Source organism: Alexandromys fortis, unplaced genomic scaffold (genome assembly GCF_014885135.2).
Source record: "Alexandromys fortis isolate MF-2015 unplaced genomic scaffold, M_Fortis_MF-2015_v1.1 scaffold_240, whole genome shotgun sequence".
Classification (NCBI taxonomy): Eukaryota; Metazoa; Chordata; class Mammalia; order Rodentia; family Cricetidae; genus Alexandromys; species Alexandromys fortis.
The window spans coordinates 737732-755474 of NW_026068133.1; the positions used below are offsets into that span (position 1 = coordinate 737732).

The 17743-nt window shown below is 48.3% G+C and overlaps 1 protein-coding gene across 3 annotated transcripts; it reads right to left on the bottom strand.

The window, feature by feature from the left end:
* Positions 1–17542, bottom strand: Znf180 (zinc finger protein 180). 3 transcript variants are annotated; one of them, XM_050126348.1, is made up of 6 exons: positions 17226–17282; positions 13666–13746; positions 11764–11961; positions 8202–8276; positions 3580–3700; positions 1–3433 (listed from the first exon to the last, which is right to left on the bottom strand). In XM_050126348.1, the coding sequence occupies exons 4-6, from the start codon at positions 8253–8255 to the stop codon at positions 1737–1739; spliced, it is 1872 nt and encodes a 623-aa protein (XP_049982305.1). In that variant the 5' UTR covers positions 8256–8276; positions 11764–11961; positions 13666–13746; positions 17226–17282; the 3' UTR covers positions 1–1736. The 3 variants fall into 3 exon arrangements, with proteins under 3 accessions (XP_049982305.1, XP_049982304.1, XP_049982303.1); XM_050126347.1 differs by lacking the exon at positions 11764–11961 and having other exon boundaries at positions 17226–17542; XM_050126346.1 differs by lacking the exons at positions 11764–11961; positions 17226–17282 and adding an exon at positions 16906–17158.
* Positions 17543–17743: the final 201 nt, after the last annotated feature.

Sequence of the window (17743 nt, forward strand, 5' to 3'; positions counted from 1 at the left end):
TTGCTAGTGGAAATTCTCCTCACCAGGGCAAGACTTTCATCTGGAGCATCCCAGAGTCTGAACCCTAGGGAGCGACTGGCTCAGGTGGAGCTCAAGGGAAACCCTAAGCCCCGGGGGCATATGGTTAGCCATTCTTTAAATGCTCAAACAAGAGAAATCTGGGGTTTTTTTTGTTGTTTGTTTTTTTTTTTTTTTGCTTCTGACCATTTTTTATTCTTTGTACCATTTGTTATAGTACAACATGCATCTCAAAAGATGACAACGTAAGCAACAGTATCAAATAAATAGACCCATGATCCCTTCTCAACTTCAACCTATACACAAATACTTCTGAAGGCAGTTCCAGAGATTCTCTATACTCTTGTCAAGTATTTCATTTCATATCAGTAATTTTACCTTAGTAATAGAAAATATTCACTGTAACAGAAGTGTACAAAGCAGATTACAAACTAACAATCGGGAAAATTATGCAGGTTGACAGTCAAATATTGTTTTCCAATATTAAGTTATAAAAACCACAACCTATGAGTCGCCACAGAACACCCACAAGTCAGCATTTCAGTCTTTTTGGGAACAGCCATCAATTTTAGATTTAGTTTATCTTTAATTCAAGAACTGATCGCTTACTTTATGGAAAAAGTAGCAAAATTTATTGTTTGCAGGAGCACACACAGGGCAAGTTTGTTTTTTCTTCTTTGAGATAGTCTTGCTACATAGTGCAGGCTGCTCTTGAACTCACAATCGTCTTGACTCAGTCTCACTAGAGATGAGTTTTGGTTTTCTACTTCCATGCTGGTCCAAGCCTGACTCTGCTTGTAAATTTCCTAAACTACACAGCTTATGGTCAGCATACATGGCAATGCTGTGGGGAGCTTTGAGAGCAAGGGAGCCCATTTCTTGGCTCAGATGAGCTTAGCTCAGAGGACTAGGGCCCTGAAAACTCAATGGCCACTTGTAACTCCGAGTCAGTGGCTCCTATGCTGTCTCTAGATCGAAAGGAATGACTAGGTAGGGTGGCAGAAGAGCAAAGCTTCTTGAGATAGAAAAGCAGCTCCTGCCACATGACCAGAGGGTACAGAGTCAGATTTACAGCTGGGCTATGACTGGAGCCTGACTGGTCAAGCCTGCATAAACGAGTCTGAAAAGCACATCTGCCTGCAGTAAACAGGCATGGGGATTCTGGGTGGAGAGACGAGGCGGGAGGACATGGCTCAGTGAGCCAGTAGCACGAAGGGCAAGATACAGGAAGATGGGACTGCTTCCTCACAGTGGCTACCTTCTGAAGTCAGGGAGTTTTAGAACACCTTCTGAGCTAAACTTACAGAGTGTCAGCTTTACAAGAGAGAAGCTGTGTCTCAGGGCCCAGCCCAGGACTCTCAAACAAGAGGACATATGAACTAAGCTTACGATACTTGATCTAAATTCACCTCCTCTGGGTCTAGATTCTGCCTTCTCAAGTGCTGTGGGAAGCCACTTCTGCCAGGCAGTAGGTAGCCTCCTCCTTCTGAGACCAGTTTAAGGATGCTGCCGCACAGAGCTGTGCTAGAAAGCACCTCGGCTGGTGTCACAGCTTCTCTTCTCCAGGGGCCTCTTACCCTCGCCTGTCAGACGAAAGGCCTTACTCCTCGCTACCAGCAACACAGGGGTACCGAAAGGGCCTGTGTGCCTTCTTCCCCCGGGTACAACAGAGAGGGCTGGACGGAGAGGAGTGGACTCAAACGCGGGCTCCCACCTAGTCAGGACTTACAAGACTCATCGCTGTGAGTGGCCTGGTGCCTACTGCGCTTAGAACTGCTAATAAACGCTTTGCCACACTGGCTGCACTTGTACGGTTTCTCCCCGGTGTGAGTTCGCTGGTGGACAATAAGCCGAGCGCTCAGGCTGAAGGTCTTCCCGCACTGGTTACACTCGTAAGGCTTCTCTCCGGTGTGGGTTCGCTGGTGCTGAGTAAAGCAGGAGCTCTGCCTGAAGGTCTTCCCACACTGGCTGCACTCGTAAGGCTTCTCTCCGGTGTGTGTCCGCTGATGAACGACCAGAACATAGCTCTGGCTGAAGGACTTCCCACACTGCTTACACTGATACGGCTTTTCTCCAGTGTGAGTCCTCTGATGCATGACAAGATGTGAGCTGCGGTTGAAAGATTTCCCACACTCACTACACTCATAAGGTTTCTCTCCCGTGTGTGTTCTCTGATGGGACACCAGCTGAGAGCTCCAGCTGAACGACTTCCCACAGTAATTGCACTCAAAAGGCTTTTCTCCCGTGTGGGTCCTCTGATGTGCGACAAGCTTATAGCTTTGGCTGAAGGACTTCCCACAGTGGCTGCATTCATAGGGCTTTTCTCCAGAATGGATCTTCTGATGTGCGATGAGTTTATAACTCTGGATGAATGATTTCCCACACTGAGTGCATTCGTAGGGCTTCTCTCCGGTATGAGTTCTTTGATGTGCAATAAGTTTGTAGCTTTGCCTGAAAGACTTCCCACACTGGTTGCACTCATAAGGCCGCTCGCCAGTATGAGTTCTTTGATGCACCACAAGAACATACCTCTGGGTAAAAGATTTCCCACACAGATTGCATCTGTATGGTTTCTCTCCAGTATGGATTCTCTGATGGGAAACAACGTGTGAGCTCCGGGTGAAGAACTTCCCACACAGGTTGCATTTGTACGGCTTCTCCCCCGTATGAGTTCTTTGGTGGGCAATGAGATGTGAACTCCAGCTGAAGGACTTGCCACAATACTTACATTCAAAACGTTTCTCGTCAGAGCAGTTTCTCATGTTCTGAGGAAGAGACGGACTAGGGGCGGTTTTACTACATTTCTCCTGGCCCTCAAGAATCCTCTGTTGTTCATTTAAGGATACGTTATGGCTCAAAACTTGTCCGCGCCCTTTAAAGCCAAAGGTTATACCTTCTACACGAACCTTTTCCTGTAGATTTAGGGGTGTGCCACCGCCAAAAGCTGGAACACGACCATTCAGTTCATAGGCTTTATCTCCTGTTGGGGTTCTTGTAAACTGAGTGAGATGAAAGCTCGGAGAGACGTTTGCACAATTTTCCTCTTTGGAGAGATCTGCACCATCACAAACCTTCTGAAGACTGTTTGCAACAGTGCCGCCATGTAACTTTTTAACATGTGCTGCCTGTTTATGGAAATGGTTTCTGACTGGCATCAAGGGGAACGAAATCCTGCCAAATTCATCACTCCTGAAGACCGTTCCAGGAGTGCCAGCTCTCCCTTGGGTAAAGGCTGCTTCCTCTTGCTTTTCTTGTTTCTTTTCCAGCTGCACCTTGGATGCACACACTTCTTCACAGGAAGAGAGCCAAGGATCTTCTCTTGCCAACCCCTCTATCTTCACTCCATGGGATGTTTCCTCATCAAAGACAGTCTGCTTTGAGGTGGTTTCTTCTATCCCACGCACAGCTGGCAAGTCTGGAAGAGAATAAAACAAGACACCTGTATTGGTCACTTTTATCCCAGTTCTCCATACACCTGATACAGTGCTGAGCCCCGCGCCTTCTTAATGGGAAGGGAAAGCATCAGTCGACAGCCCTTTTTGGAGCCAGTTATATACTCACCCCACAGGTCCCTGTGGCCCTCAAGGATCACACTTCTCTCTGGGGTTCTCTGGGGATTGGGCCAGGTGCTCTGTTCCTCCTCAGTGAGGTCCACAGTCACAATCCTGAAGTCTGTGCTTTCCTGGAACAGCACACACACTCCTGCTTAGCTGGGTATGGTTTAGTTTGTTTGTTTTCCAGTGTTAATGGACAGATGATTTAACCATAGGACAATTATCCTTAGAATATCCGCATCCAAAGCATCCCAACCGAGGTCAGAAGACCTCAGAGAGGAACATCGAACAAGATGCATACAAATTCTCTCCATTCATCCACCCACCCACCCAACCATCCATCCATCCATCTCAGTGTAGGGACTGAACCCAGACCCTCACACATGATAGGCAAGTACTCCACTACTAAGCCATTTTCCCAACATGTAAGGAAGTTAATTTAGGGCTGCTGGAGAGGTCAATGGTCAAGAGCACTTTTTGCTGCTGCAGAGGACCTGGGTTCAATTCCCAGTACCCAGATGGTGGCTCACAAACACCTGTAACTCTAGTTCCAGAGGATCCAACATCCTCTTTTGACCTCCATAGCTAAGAGGCAAACATGTAGTACACATGCATGCAGACAAAACTCTCACATACATAAATATATTTTTTTTAGTTTAAAGTTATTTATTTTATTTAGTTTATGATTTTATGCCACTGGATGTTGTGTCTGCTAGTATTCATGTGCATCATGCATGTACAGTGCCTGCAGAGGCAGAGAGGGGGCATCAGACAGCATTTATGCACAACATATGTGTACAAAGTCTGCAGAGGCAGGGAAAGGGCATCAGATGCCCTGGGATTGGTGTTACTGAAGCTTGTGAGCTGCCGTGTGGGTGCTGAGAATTGAACCTGAGTTTTCTGGAAGAGAGTCAGTGCTCATAATCATAACCGTGTCTCCAGTACCTAGGTTTTTATCATTTGGTACCATCATGTGTCTGTATGTGACAGAGAAGCGGGAGCCTGCGTGTGCCACATAGGTGTGCTGAGCTCAGAGGAACAGTCTCAGGCTCGCTCTAGCCTTCCACCCTAGGGCAGAGCTTTGTTTCTGTCATGCTGCATACTCCAGGCTAGGTCACTTGGCCGCGGCCTGGCAAATATCCTGGCGGGTAGATTGCTGGGTCTGGTGACATGGGTCAGAGGGGAAAGGCACTCGCCATCAAGTCTCACAACCTTGGGGCCCACAGGGGAGGAGAGAAGACTCCCAGGAACTGTCCTCTAACCACCACAGACATGCTGTGGCTAGAGGTTTTGTGCTTGCACACACACACACAGATACAGGCACACAAACCCAAGTCTCTTTGCCTCGTAACCCTGTGCTCTGCTAAGCTGTACTACTGCGGATCACTGAGGTTTGTGTTTCATCTTAGCAAAATCAGCTGTCAGGCAAGTCTAGCCCATTGCCTGATTTTATCACTGTGAGTTTATTATAATGTAGCCACTCCCTGTAGCTTTTATAGGTGACTGATTTATTTATACATAGCAGCAGAGACTAACTAACAAGGAGACTGTATAACCCATGAACCCAAAAGGTCTCTGGCCATTGACATAAAAGCAAAACAAAACAAAAAATACTGTTGTTTGGTTTTGGAATTCACTAGTGCAAAATACAGAAGAAACTTTAAGGTGGAAGAGAGGAAAGAAGAGCTGGGGGTGTGGTTCCATAGCAAAACATTCACCTTGCACATAAGCATCCTGTTAAGTTAAGAGCGTAGCCCCCAGCCCCCAGGCCGGAGAGCTATATTGGTCTGGACTCCAAATCCCAGCCTGCCAGGTCGACCCCTGATGTCAGAACCACTTCCACCGAGTATTTAAATGAACTCCCAAAAGAGGAACACGTTGTCCCTTTCCTTTCCTCCTGGCGATCACGTTCAAGACCTCCCGGTTACCCCTTGGGGCCACCCGAGAGCGCAGAATCCCATTAAACCTGGATATTTCTTAGTTTGGCTTGTTTTGATTTGGCTTGATTGGGACTTTGAGTGGGCAGAGAGCTAGCATTAGGAAATATTCCTAACACATCCTATATTCACTCCCTGGCAGCACCAGTGATAATAGATAAAGACATAAAGAACGACTCGTGGATTGAAGACTTTAAACAGGTAAGAAGCTCTAACAAGTCTACGGGGTAGCAATTTTGACCCAAAAAGAAAGTGCTGCTGCTGACACCTCCTAGTGACAAAAACAGAATACCACACAATCAAATGTCTCCACCAACAGCTCTGTAAACTGACCAGACAGTTTTGGGGACCAGGTCCACAAATAGGACATGAGACCGGGATCACAAGAAACTGCATGCACATGCTGTCTCTGTGCATGTTTCTTGGCTCGTCAATTTCACCAGAGTCTCAAAGGTTTTGAATGATTAGCACAAAACAGGCTTCAGAAATGCAAGCTGCTAACTGCCAGTTGGGTTGAACTCTCTCCTTGAAGGGTCTTTAAGTCTCTAATCCAGGCTTCCTTCTAATATCTACACACCCTGTTGTCTAAAACACGTGCAAATATCAAGTAAAGGCTGGCAGGTTGGTTTAGCAGGTAAAGAGCCTTGGTGCCGGCTGGATATGATGATGAATGTCTTTAAGCCCATCAATGGGGAGTCTGAGGACCTGGATGGCTGGAGATCATAAAGACCTTGTCTAAAAGAAGGACGCTTGCTGCTAAGCTTGACAGCCTGACTTTGTCCTATAAATTCCACATGGTAGAAGGTGAAGCTGACTCTCACAAATTATCCTCAGACCTCCACATAATCACTGTGGTGTTCACACACACATACCACCTCATAAAAATGTCAAAAAATGAACAAATAAGTATGATGAGAAGATCAAATAAATCCACAAGGTGGTGACCAGAGAAGCAATTCATCTCTTTTTTTTTTTCAGGATTTTATTTATTTATTTATTTATTTATTTATTTATTATGTATGCAACATCCTGCCTGCATGTATGCCCACACGACAGAAGAGGGCACCAGACCCCATTACAGATGGTTGTGAGCCACCATATAGTTGCTGGGAATTGAACTCAGGACCTCTGGAAGAGCAGTCAGAACTCTTAACCACTGAGCCATCTCTCCAGCCCCAGCAATTCATCTCTTAAACAGTAGCTGTGGTGGCTGGAGACGCTCAGTGAATAAAATGCTCACTGCACCAGCGTGTGGCTCAGGGCTCAGATCCCTAGACCCATGTAGAAGTGTGGCAGGTGTGTCGGCCACATGTAACCCTAGTACACAGACAGCAACACGTGAGCTCTGGGTTCGACTGAGACATCCTGTTGGCAGAGGGTGACTGAAGGAGACACTTTACATCCTCCCCTGGCTTCCATGAGCACAGCACACACCCAGTAGTAGAGACACTAGTGTCAGAATTTGTGTAACACAGCAGCTGCCCCCGGGGCAGCAGCAAGGATGACAGGGAGAGTGACTGTTTAAGCTTTAAAGTTGCAGCTGCTTCTGCAGCTTTTTCCCCCCAGGGCATTTTGTGGTCTGATTTCTGCATTGATACCACTGGTCAATTTGTTGAAATAGATTAGTGGATTAGAACTGACGCATTTAATATCTGCCTTGATCATGCTCGCTTCATTCCTCAACAGGGTCATTCGTTGACCCTGAAGCTCACTGTTTTGGGTTGGTTGGCTGGCTAGGAAGTTTTTGGGACCCACCTATCTCTGCCCTACAAACTTTACAGTGGCGCTGGAGATTTGAACTTGGGTGTCCAGGCTTGCATACAAGTGCCCTTACGCACTGAACCATCTTCCCAGCCCCTTGCTTTCTCCACTCTTGTCGAGCATCCTTACACTACAGTCCCAGCCTCCCTCTTATCTGACCACTCACAGGCAGGAATGGTTGTAGTGTTCTGCCCGAGAGAGCCCTGGATCCTCCTCCGTGCAGGAGTCAGTTTATGCAGAGATCAGACCAGTTGAGGCAGGCCTCTCTGAGAAGAGAATGCTTTGTACTCTGCAGTTCAGCTCCTGCTTCCTGGCGCTCCATTTCTTCTTCCCCACTAAATCCTTCTCAGAGCCACCAGTGAGCAGAGCCCAGTCTTCTTCCCGCCCTGCGGCACTGGGGACTGAACTCTGGGCCTCATGCATGCCAACAAACACCACCACTGAGCTCCATGCCCAGCCTCAAATCTAATCCTTTCGCATCTCAGCCCCTCAACCTGTAGAATTTGTGTAGCTGTGCACTTTGAACCCTTCACTTACCCAAGTTTCTTGGAAAAGCTGTTCACTCTTGTGTGAGGAGGGTGCACGTATGTGTGAACCCTGGGTCAACTCTTTCTCGATTGTTCTCTATCTTATTTTTTTGAGATGGGGGTCTAGTATGGCTAGACGCTGGCCGGTGAGCCCCAGGGGTCCTTCCACCTCCACCTCACCAGTGCTGGGATTACAAGCATTCAATGCCGTTTTCTAGAAAGGTGGGTGGCACATGGGCCCTCGTGAATGCACACCAAAGGCCTCACCTGGTTCTCACCAGCCCGCCCAACCTTGTTTCCATTCTCTCCCGCTCTGACCTTGCCCCAGCTCCCGTGACCTTGCCGCTACCACTCACTGCCACACACACTTTCTCCAGGTAAAGGAATGGCCTTGCCCAACTCACCTGGGGCATGACGTCCAGTGACCCAGCATCTTCTCCCTCCACTTCGATGATCATCTCTTGGGGTAGAACAAAGTTCTGAGAAACCAAGCAGATGAGACAAAGGGGACCCATCAGAGAATAAAGCTGAGCCTGGAACCCCCATGGTGGGTCAATAGGATCTGACCCACATCCAACTGCCAATCTCTGCTCCCTCCACATGAGCTCTGTCGTGTCCTGTCCCCTGCCGAAACTCCTGAGTCACTCAACAGTAAGCAAGCAATGCAGACCCTAGCATGACCCAAACCAGAAGCAATTCAGAGCCATGTCAAAGGAGCAGAAGGTGGCAACTGTAGTTTGGGGTGTCAGTCCACCAGGAGGCGAATCCCTGATGGGTGAATCTCGGATCGGCATGGTCCCGAGACAACAGACTCCAGAATGTCTTTTGCTTCTGCTGTGCCTTTACGTGTTTGTCACTGCCATCTTTCTCTGCTATCTGGTAAGGAGTACATGGGTGTGGGGAGATTCCCACTGCCTGTAATGTAGTGTTTATCTCCTGGAAACATCCCATTCTCTTGGGCATTTTTACCTGTGAATTATTATGAAGATGACCTCCTCTGAAGTTGTACTGTCTAACAGATAATAATAATGTTAATTTAAATAGAGTTATGATGATTAAAAATATAGGCAAGGAAAAGTCACACAGCTCAGGCTCATGAGTTTCACCTAAGGATCTCCATAAATTGCAGGTCAGGTTAATGACTAAGGAAAACCAATGAGTCCCAGGCGTCAGGCTGGCTCGAATTCTTTTAATGTTGAAAGATGCATTCACATGTTTCTGTGTGCAATACAGCTCAAAGTCTGAAAGTAACTTCGGGTTAAATTAAATGTTTCGATAATAGCCTCTGAGGTGAAAAACCCTAGAAAACAATATAAAGTTCACATAGCTGAGCTACAGATTCATTAGGTTAGGTCAGAAACACAAAGCAGCCCAACTGTTATTAGCTGATGTACTTTCCTTGCTAGGATTGGTGGGTGAGCAAAGATGATGACTAATTCCTTGTGCCCATTTCTGCACTCAATCTCCTGATATAAGAAATAACCAATAAATGGACATGAACCCTGAATATTCAGAGTAGCGCTAACTAATTGTTTTCATATATATTAGGTTTGTGGTTCCTTTAAGATTACCTTTCAGTATAAGTAACGAAGTGATTCTTAGTAACCACGATATGCAGCCTGCCAGTAAAAGAAATGGCTGAGAAAAATACCCTTCTTGCTCACACTGTTAATCTATAACAAGTTACTTAGATGTAAATATATGTGGGTTCTTGGGATGACTTTTTTTAAATCATGTAAGGGAGATAAAATGTTTGCACCTATATTTATAATCCTTCGCCTGAAAAACTGATGTAACCACATTGTAATTTCTATACTGCCTGAGAGATATTGTTGGGGTACATAAGCTGTAGAAAAATAAGCAGTCAGAATATAGAAAGAGAATACAGAAGAAGAACAAAGAAGGAAACCATCAAGAGAGTGTGTAAGTGTCTTTTCCCTTACCCCTCAGATAAAACAGTCACAGTATGTCGACTCCATGGATTTCCCTTTGAGACCTGTGTTGCTGGAGGCTAACTCCCCCGGCAAGACAAAGTAACTAACAAATTAACTTCAAAATTAAGCCAGGGATGGTGGTACGTGACTGTCACCCAGCACTTAGGAGGCAAAAGGATCAAGAAGTTCAAGGGCATACTCTGCAACACAGCTGGTTACAGACCAGCATGGTTTATGAGACCCTGCTTCTGTCTAAGAGCACCAACAACAGAGGGCTGGAAGATGGGCCTGTGATGAAGAAGACTAGAGTTTGGATCCCAGCACCCACGTCAAAACCCAGGCTGTACCATAAATGTCTACATCCTGCTCAGAGCTGGACAGAGCCAGGAGAATTGCTAGAACCTCTGTCTCCAAACCTAGCCAACAAAATGCAAGCCATGGGTTGAGGGAACGTGCCTGTTTCAAAGAAATGAGAATGAGAATGACAAAGGACATCTGATGCAGAGGCACACACGCACACATGACCCAAACTCAATATGTACACAATGATCCTTTTAAAAAGACAGACAATAAAGGAACTATTGATAGGAATAAACACTAACACAGTTCGGGTTTCTATTGCTGTGAAGAGACACCAAGACCAAAGGAAAGCATTTACTTGTGGTGGCTCACTTACAATTCAGAGGTTTAGTCCATTATCGTCATGGTGGGAAGCAGGGCAGCATACAGGCAGACACAGTGCAAGAGAAGGGGCTGAAAGTTCTTACATCTGATCCACAGACAACAGGAAGTGGTCTGTCTTGAACAGGGCATGGCTTGAATATAAATGAGACTGAAACCCCAGGCCTACCTCCACAGTGACACACTTCCTCCAACAAGGCCACACCTCCTAATAGTGTCACTCCCTTTGGGGGCCATTTTATTTCAATCCACTACACACAGTTGGGGCTAGAGAGATGGCTCAGCAGTCAGAGCACTGGCTGAGATTCTAGACAGTTTTTTGGGCACCTCCTAGCCATTTGCTCGTGATTCTGCCCTAGCAGTAGGGAACTTGAAGGTGCTAGGGCATATAAACTGGGCAAATTTAACTGGCAAGTAACATTACACAAATTGAGCAAGTTATATGTAGAAAAATATTGTTTCTATATATATATATACACACACACACACACATATAATAAAAACATGTAACAACAATTAATGGAAAAGAGGCCATAAATTTGCAAGAGATTAAAGAGAGGTATATGGTTGGGTTTGAGGGTGGAGAAAAATGATGTAATGATATTATAATCTCAAAAATGAAATCAATTTTTCAAAAGGAAGCTTCCTCTCCTTTGTCCTTAATATCACCTGTGTGCTGTACCCCACTTCCTTAGAGGAGAATAAATGAAGGGAAGTTTAGAGACGAATGGGAGGGGAGGAAAGAGAAGCAGGGAGGGAATAATTAACACAAAATACTCGTACATATGCAGACCTGGGTTTTATGCCTACAGGTACAGGAATGGCATGGATATAATAGAGCTAGCCAACTGCTTTTCTGCCAGAGTTAAGGCCCACTCTCAAGGAGGAAATGCATGCCTAGCACTGTAAACATGGCTCACAGGCTGTGGCTGTGGAGACCACACACCCCAGAGGTGAACCTATTACTCCAATTGCTGAATGGGTATCCCAACAAACTGCCCTCCAAATCCGAATGTCTATACCACAGCTCCGTGCAGCTCTCGGACCTCCACATTGATGTTCGGGTTTCTTTGTTTTGCACAGTGCAAGGGCTGACACAGGAGCTCAGAACTGAACCATGTGCAGACAGTAAGTCTGTGCCACGCTCAGCACTGCACCGTCTCAGGAACAACTGCTGAGGAGGTGGAAACGCTGTAGGAGCCACAGGTCAGTGAGGGCCAGAACAAAACACTGTCCTCTGAACAAGACAGAATCGCTGCACGCATGTACCACAGCAGTTGTTGTTGCGTGCACGAGACCTGCACATCAAGTCACGGAGGGCGGGGACTGGCTCCTGAGCCACTTCTCCTACCTGAGAAACTGCTGATATAGCATCTTCTATTGAAGGGAAAGTTAGTTTTCTTTAACGATGTCGTTTATGGTAGGTTCACCATAGTCCCGTGGATAGCGCCACAATCAAAGTATATGGTCAGCACAAACTGGGCTCGGTGGATTATTTAAAAAACAAACAGGACACAGAGGTGGGAAGGACGGGGATGCGACGGTGAATCTAGGAGACGTAAGAGGAGCACCGGGAGGTGAGTATGATCGAAATGGTAGTGTGTGTGGATAAAGTTCTCAATAAAAACATAATAAAAATAATAGCATATTGGATTTCAGCGTATTTGTAGGAAACAGACTCAAAAGAAGGCAAAGAATTTGGAGGTGACACAGGCTGGAAGAGGGGAGGGAAGCGGAGCTAGTCCACAGGATAGAGGAAGCCCTTCAGCTATGACCCTGGTGATGAACGCACCACTAAGAACCTTTCATACTTAAGACTTTTATACCTGTACACGTATGAAATTTTTTCTTGTCCTAATATCTAGAAGGCACTTAAAGTTGTCGCTAAACTGTTTGAACAATAAATACGTGGCTTGGGAATTAGAGACGAGTTTCTCCTGAGCTGACTGGTTGAAGCCTACAGAGACATTAGTGATTAGCCAGAATATAGTGTGGTTCAAAAGTTCTGCTTATCCTGGTAACATGTTGTGCTAGTTTAAATGTAACTGGCCCCCATAGGACCAAAAGAATGGCACTATTAGGAGGTGTTGCCTTGCTGGAGGAAGTGTGTCACTGAGGAAGCAGGCTTTGAGGTCTCATATATGCTCAAGCCACGCCCAATGAGACAGTCCACTTCCTGTTGCCTTCTGATCAAGATGCAGCCAGCCACCATGTCTACCTACACACTGCCACATTCCTTACCATGGCATCAATGGACTGAACCTCTGAACTGTAAGCTGCCACCTCAATTAAATGTGTTTCTATGTAAGAGTTACCGTGTCTCTACACAGCAATAGAAACCCTAAGACACATGTTAACAGAGCTCAACAGTTAAAAGTTCAGGTGCCAGAATTCACATAACAAGCCAGGTGTCCCCTGCACACCTGTCACCCAGCTCCGAGAGGCAGAAAGCAGAGAATCACTAGGACTTACTGGCTTCCAGCCTATCTGGAGAAACGCTAGCTTTTGACGTATGACAGACTTTTCCTGGGGAGATGAAGCATACACATATTCATGCCAGAAAGGGAACCCTTGCATACCAAAGTAACAAATGTACCAAAGTCCACCTTGGCGAAGCAGTGAGTTTGTTCTGGGGTTACCGGCAAAGCAGCTACATCCCAGAACTCTCTGCACAGCTGGCAGGCAGCTCGGCAGGCCCAAAGGCTCTCTTCAGCCTGCCTCTCAAAATCGACTCTGCGACAGGTGGGGTTTGTTTCCATTCTGGCCAGGGAAGGAGCCCTCCCGGCTTGTGACATTTTATTTACTGAACCCTCCCTCTCAGAGGAACACTGCAATCTGGAAGAAACTCTCACCATCCCTAGGTTCAGAGAAAGGCCCTCTCTCAAAAGAACAGGTAAAGAGTAACAGAGAACACCAGTGCCTTCTGGCCTCTGCACATGCATCTGTAGGCACGCGTGAAGATGTGCACATGGTACTGTCTTAGACACTACTTCAAGGCACTGCAGAATGAGGTACCTAAAGGATTTAATAAAGGTTTTGCATAATAATGCATGTGTCTTCTTCTGGCCTCTGCACATGCATCTGTAGGCACAGTGTACATGTGCACATATGCACGCTGGCTAATCTTTTAAAAGTGTCACCTATGAGGGACCAAATTCCTTAAAATACTGCAAAGAGAATTGATTGCAAGGCTCAGGCTGCCGGGCCAGGCAGGACTGAGCTGAGGCTACCAGGGAAGGGTGGCTGCACTCACCTCCACACAGGCCTGCGGAGACTCCAGGGACTCTTCATCTTGCTGGTCCATGGTCTCCTCCAGGTGTAGCCAGGTGCCGAGCTGCACAAACAAATGTTCTTGAGCACAGCCTGCACCGCCAACCTCCAACCCAGCCTGCCCCTTCTAGAAGTTAAAGCCCCAACTTGGCAATAACCAAGAATTCCTCAGTTCCTCCTCCAGGCTAAATCCTCATAGCTCCAATTTGTTCCTTCAGTCCCTCCACCCTGTAAGCCTACCTCATGCTCAGACATGGCCTTCTGCCCACTACCAAAATGTACAGCTCCAGTGAGGACCTTCGCTGGTCCCTGGGAGCCCCACGAACACCCAGCACACAAAGGACTCCTTTATATTATGTACTTGACTGCCCTGAGTGTGCAACCACAAGCCCCTAGCTCTTCCTAGGGCCAGGAACCACAGTCACTGAGGACACGGACGAAGCTCAGGACACAATCCCAGTCTTTCCAGGGTCAGGAACCATAGCCACTGAGGACACTGACGAAGCTCGGGACACAATCCCAGCCTTTCCAGGGTCGGGAACCATAGCCACTGAGCAAATGGATGATGCTCGGGGCAGAGTCCCAGCCTCTCCAGGACCAGGAACCATTGCCACTGACCACATGGACGAAGCTCGGGACGCAGCCCGGCCTTCCCAGGAACTTACCACCACAGCCCTTTCATCGGCCAGGTCAGATCTTTCAGCAACCTTCCAGAGTCTCCGCCTTGCTAACCAGGCAGGACCCCAGTCCCTCCCTCCACCATCTAACCTGAATCTGGCTCAGATTCTTAGCCAAACCCTCAGACCCTCATTTCTAGACTGAACCTGATTCCTCCATTGATTTGGAGGGCTCTGGGCCTAAAGCTTCAATAGCCTATGCAGGATGGGGGTGGGGGAGCTCTGGCAGAAACAGCACCAGCACCCGTATCCCTGAAGCTTGGCGTCTTTGTGCCAATTGGATGTCATGGATTCTGAAACCAGGGCAGCACCTGGCCAATCACAACTAGGCACTCAACCGCACCGCACCCCCATGCTGGTTTATGCAGCACTGAGGATGGAGCCCAGGATTCAAAGCATGCTACAGTCTATGCCTAAGGCCCAGCCACCACTCTTGTCTTTCTCACTACCCTAGCACTAGTGTGGAGCCCCACCCACTTCTCTCAACCTCCCAAATTCCCGCTCTAACACGTTCCTGGGCACCTGAGTCCCAGGAAGACCCTGCCTTTCCCCAGACTTGGGCATCAACTCGTTGTGATCACAGCGAACTCTACAAAGACCCCAGCACTGTGTCTATAAAATCCATGTCTACAGGGCACAGTGACACACACCTTTTACCCCAGCAGATCCCACCCAGGATTTGTATTCAGGCCCTGGGCTCTTTGCCACTCTCGGGTTTTTTTTTTTTTTGCTTTGTTTCAGTTTTGATTCCTTGGTTTTTTGAGGCAGGGTCTCATGTAGTTTAGACTAGCCTCAAACTCACCATCCTCCCGAGTGCTGAGTTTACAGATATGTGCCACCAGACCTGGTTTATGAACTGCTAGAGATGGAACCAGGGCTTTGTCCACGCTAGGCAAGCCCCTAACCACCCGAGTTCCACCCCGGTTCGGGTTCTTATAGGAACCTGAATCCCCTTATGCCTCGAGTCACAGCTGCCACAACGGCCCTGCAGGCACCAGCTCCGCATGCCTGTGGAACTGCAGTTAAAATACAGTATTACCGAAATCTGAGCACACAGCTCTAGAGCCACTCCTCACACCCCAGCTTGACTCCCTGGAGTTCTCAAGCCTGTGCTACAGTTGCTCCCACGGGACCTGGTCCTTCCCCATCCTCTACCCTACCCTCCTCCAAACCTAAGCATTCTGTTGCTTGAAGGCAGAATAGAGTCCAAAGCAAAGGTCCCAGCAATACCAACTCTGCGTAGCATCCACCTTCCCCCAGACAGCCATCTATGAGAAGGCAGCTGATGTGAGAAAGTCCTTAGGGATGCAGATCCCTCCTCCAAGCTGGAGTCTCTACCCAACCTGAGCACTTTAGAAGCCTGCATTATTCTACAAGGGAGCCAGGATTCAGGTCAATATCCTCTAACTCTGGCACCTAACAAGGGCACATTCTTCCCAGAACCCTCTGCTAGGCCCTGGGACCCTCTCAGTCCAGTACTTGGCTGTCTAAAGGATTGATTTACTCAAGCAATATTGCCTGTCTTAGGCAAGAACAGGGAACTCCAGCCTGCTCTCCTGTACCCACTTTCTCCAAATCGAAATGCTCCCTCCTGGACAGAAGTGGGAAGCTAAGACTCAGGAAGTAAACTAAACTTAAAAATTCCAGAAGCGGAAACTCTGAGTTTCACACACACACACACACACACACACGCACACGCACACGCACACGCACACGCACACACGCACCATTCCTCAAGGTTCTAGAGGCCATAGCAATGGCTGGGGAAGAGGCAGAGATGCAGCGCTCCTGAGTCATCATCCCCCATGGGCTTTTCAGTGGCTGAGTCATCCATGCTCCTGTAAGCAAGCCCTCACCCATACCTCTGTAAGGAACAACAACAACCCCCCAGGCTCACCAGGCTAAACCGGGGTGTCACCGTTTCTTTGGTTGGTTGTCATCATGCCTGATCTACGAACAAAAGCTCCATATTATCTCCAACAAGCAGGACACCCCCAGATCTGCAAGACCAGTCTCTGCAAGAGGTCCTAGCACCACGTTCCCAGAATGTTGGTTGGTGCTTCCGATACGAACACTAGCTCAAGAGTACAGGAACAGTGGCGCAGCCCCGGTCTCTAGGAAAAAGAATGTGGGCACTCGAAGGCTCTCCACGAAGTAGGCACCGCAGCAGGAGGCTTCTCCGTACTTTAGAAGACGGAGGGGAAATTGCTCAGGTCACACCCACCTCTGCACCAGCGTCCCTCCCTACTGTCGAAGCTGATCCTGCATTCAGACCGACGGAGAGCAGACTCAGTTATTAGGAGCGATAGGAGTCACAGCTTAGAACGAACTCAGAAGACTAAATAGGCCCATCCTCCCCACATCAAGGTCACACACTCCCTCCAGGAAACACGAGACACTCCGCTCGCTCCCCGAGACAGGCAGGAATCAAGAGGCAGGCAGCCTGACTACAATCAGGGACAACTATGTGGCTTCGAAGCTCCCTCCTTCCTCCAAAACCAGTAAGGTAACCCCTACTGTGCCACGTAGACCTGAATTCTCCTTACCTCAGAAGCCCCGCCATGTTGTCTTTCCGGGACGAGAACACCTCGTCTAAGTAACTTCCCCATAACTATGTCTGTGCACTGTCTTCCATGCTTCTGGACATATTCGGTCCCAAACAAGTTCCACCACTCGCCCCACCATCCGCGCATGCGCGCACTGCACAGTCACGGCAGCTCGGTCTCCACAGACCTCCGCCACCCACAGAAGTCCGAACTCAGACGCCGGAACCCCCATTCTCTGACTTAGCAGCGTCCAGCTTCCCGCCCAGACCTTGCGCATGCGCACACCGAGCACTATCAGCATCCTCCTTGCTCCTACCAACCTGGGTGTTGGCTATCCCGCAGTGTGGGCCGGGCTGTGGGCCCGGCCCGAGCAGGGCACGACTCAGCGTCAGAGCAAATTTGGGCTCACAGCGTCCTGCCCCGATCCTGAAGCACATCCGACATGACTCAAGTGGTGCAAGTTTGGTATCCACCTCGAGTCAGCATCAAACTGGTCGCTCCGTGCAGACTGAGCCCAGCCAGGAAGCCGGGCCACAGCCGGCGCCCACACACCACACACATACACACACATACACACATTCACTCACACACACACACACACAAATGGCTGCACTGCCGGCTAAACCCGGAAGAGGGTGGCATCAGCTCAGTAGAACTACAATTCCCCCAAGTCTCAGCGGCGTGCGCAGCTACTGGGAGGACTCAGCACCGAGAGGCGGGACCTCGAACGGCTGCGCAGTTGGTCCCAGCGTTTGAGAGGCCCACCAGGCAGTCCAGGGCGGGGCAGGAACGCGTCGGGCGTGGCCAGACTAGAAATTCGCTTGGGCACTGGCAAAGC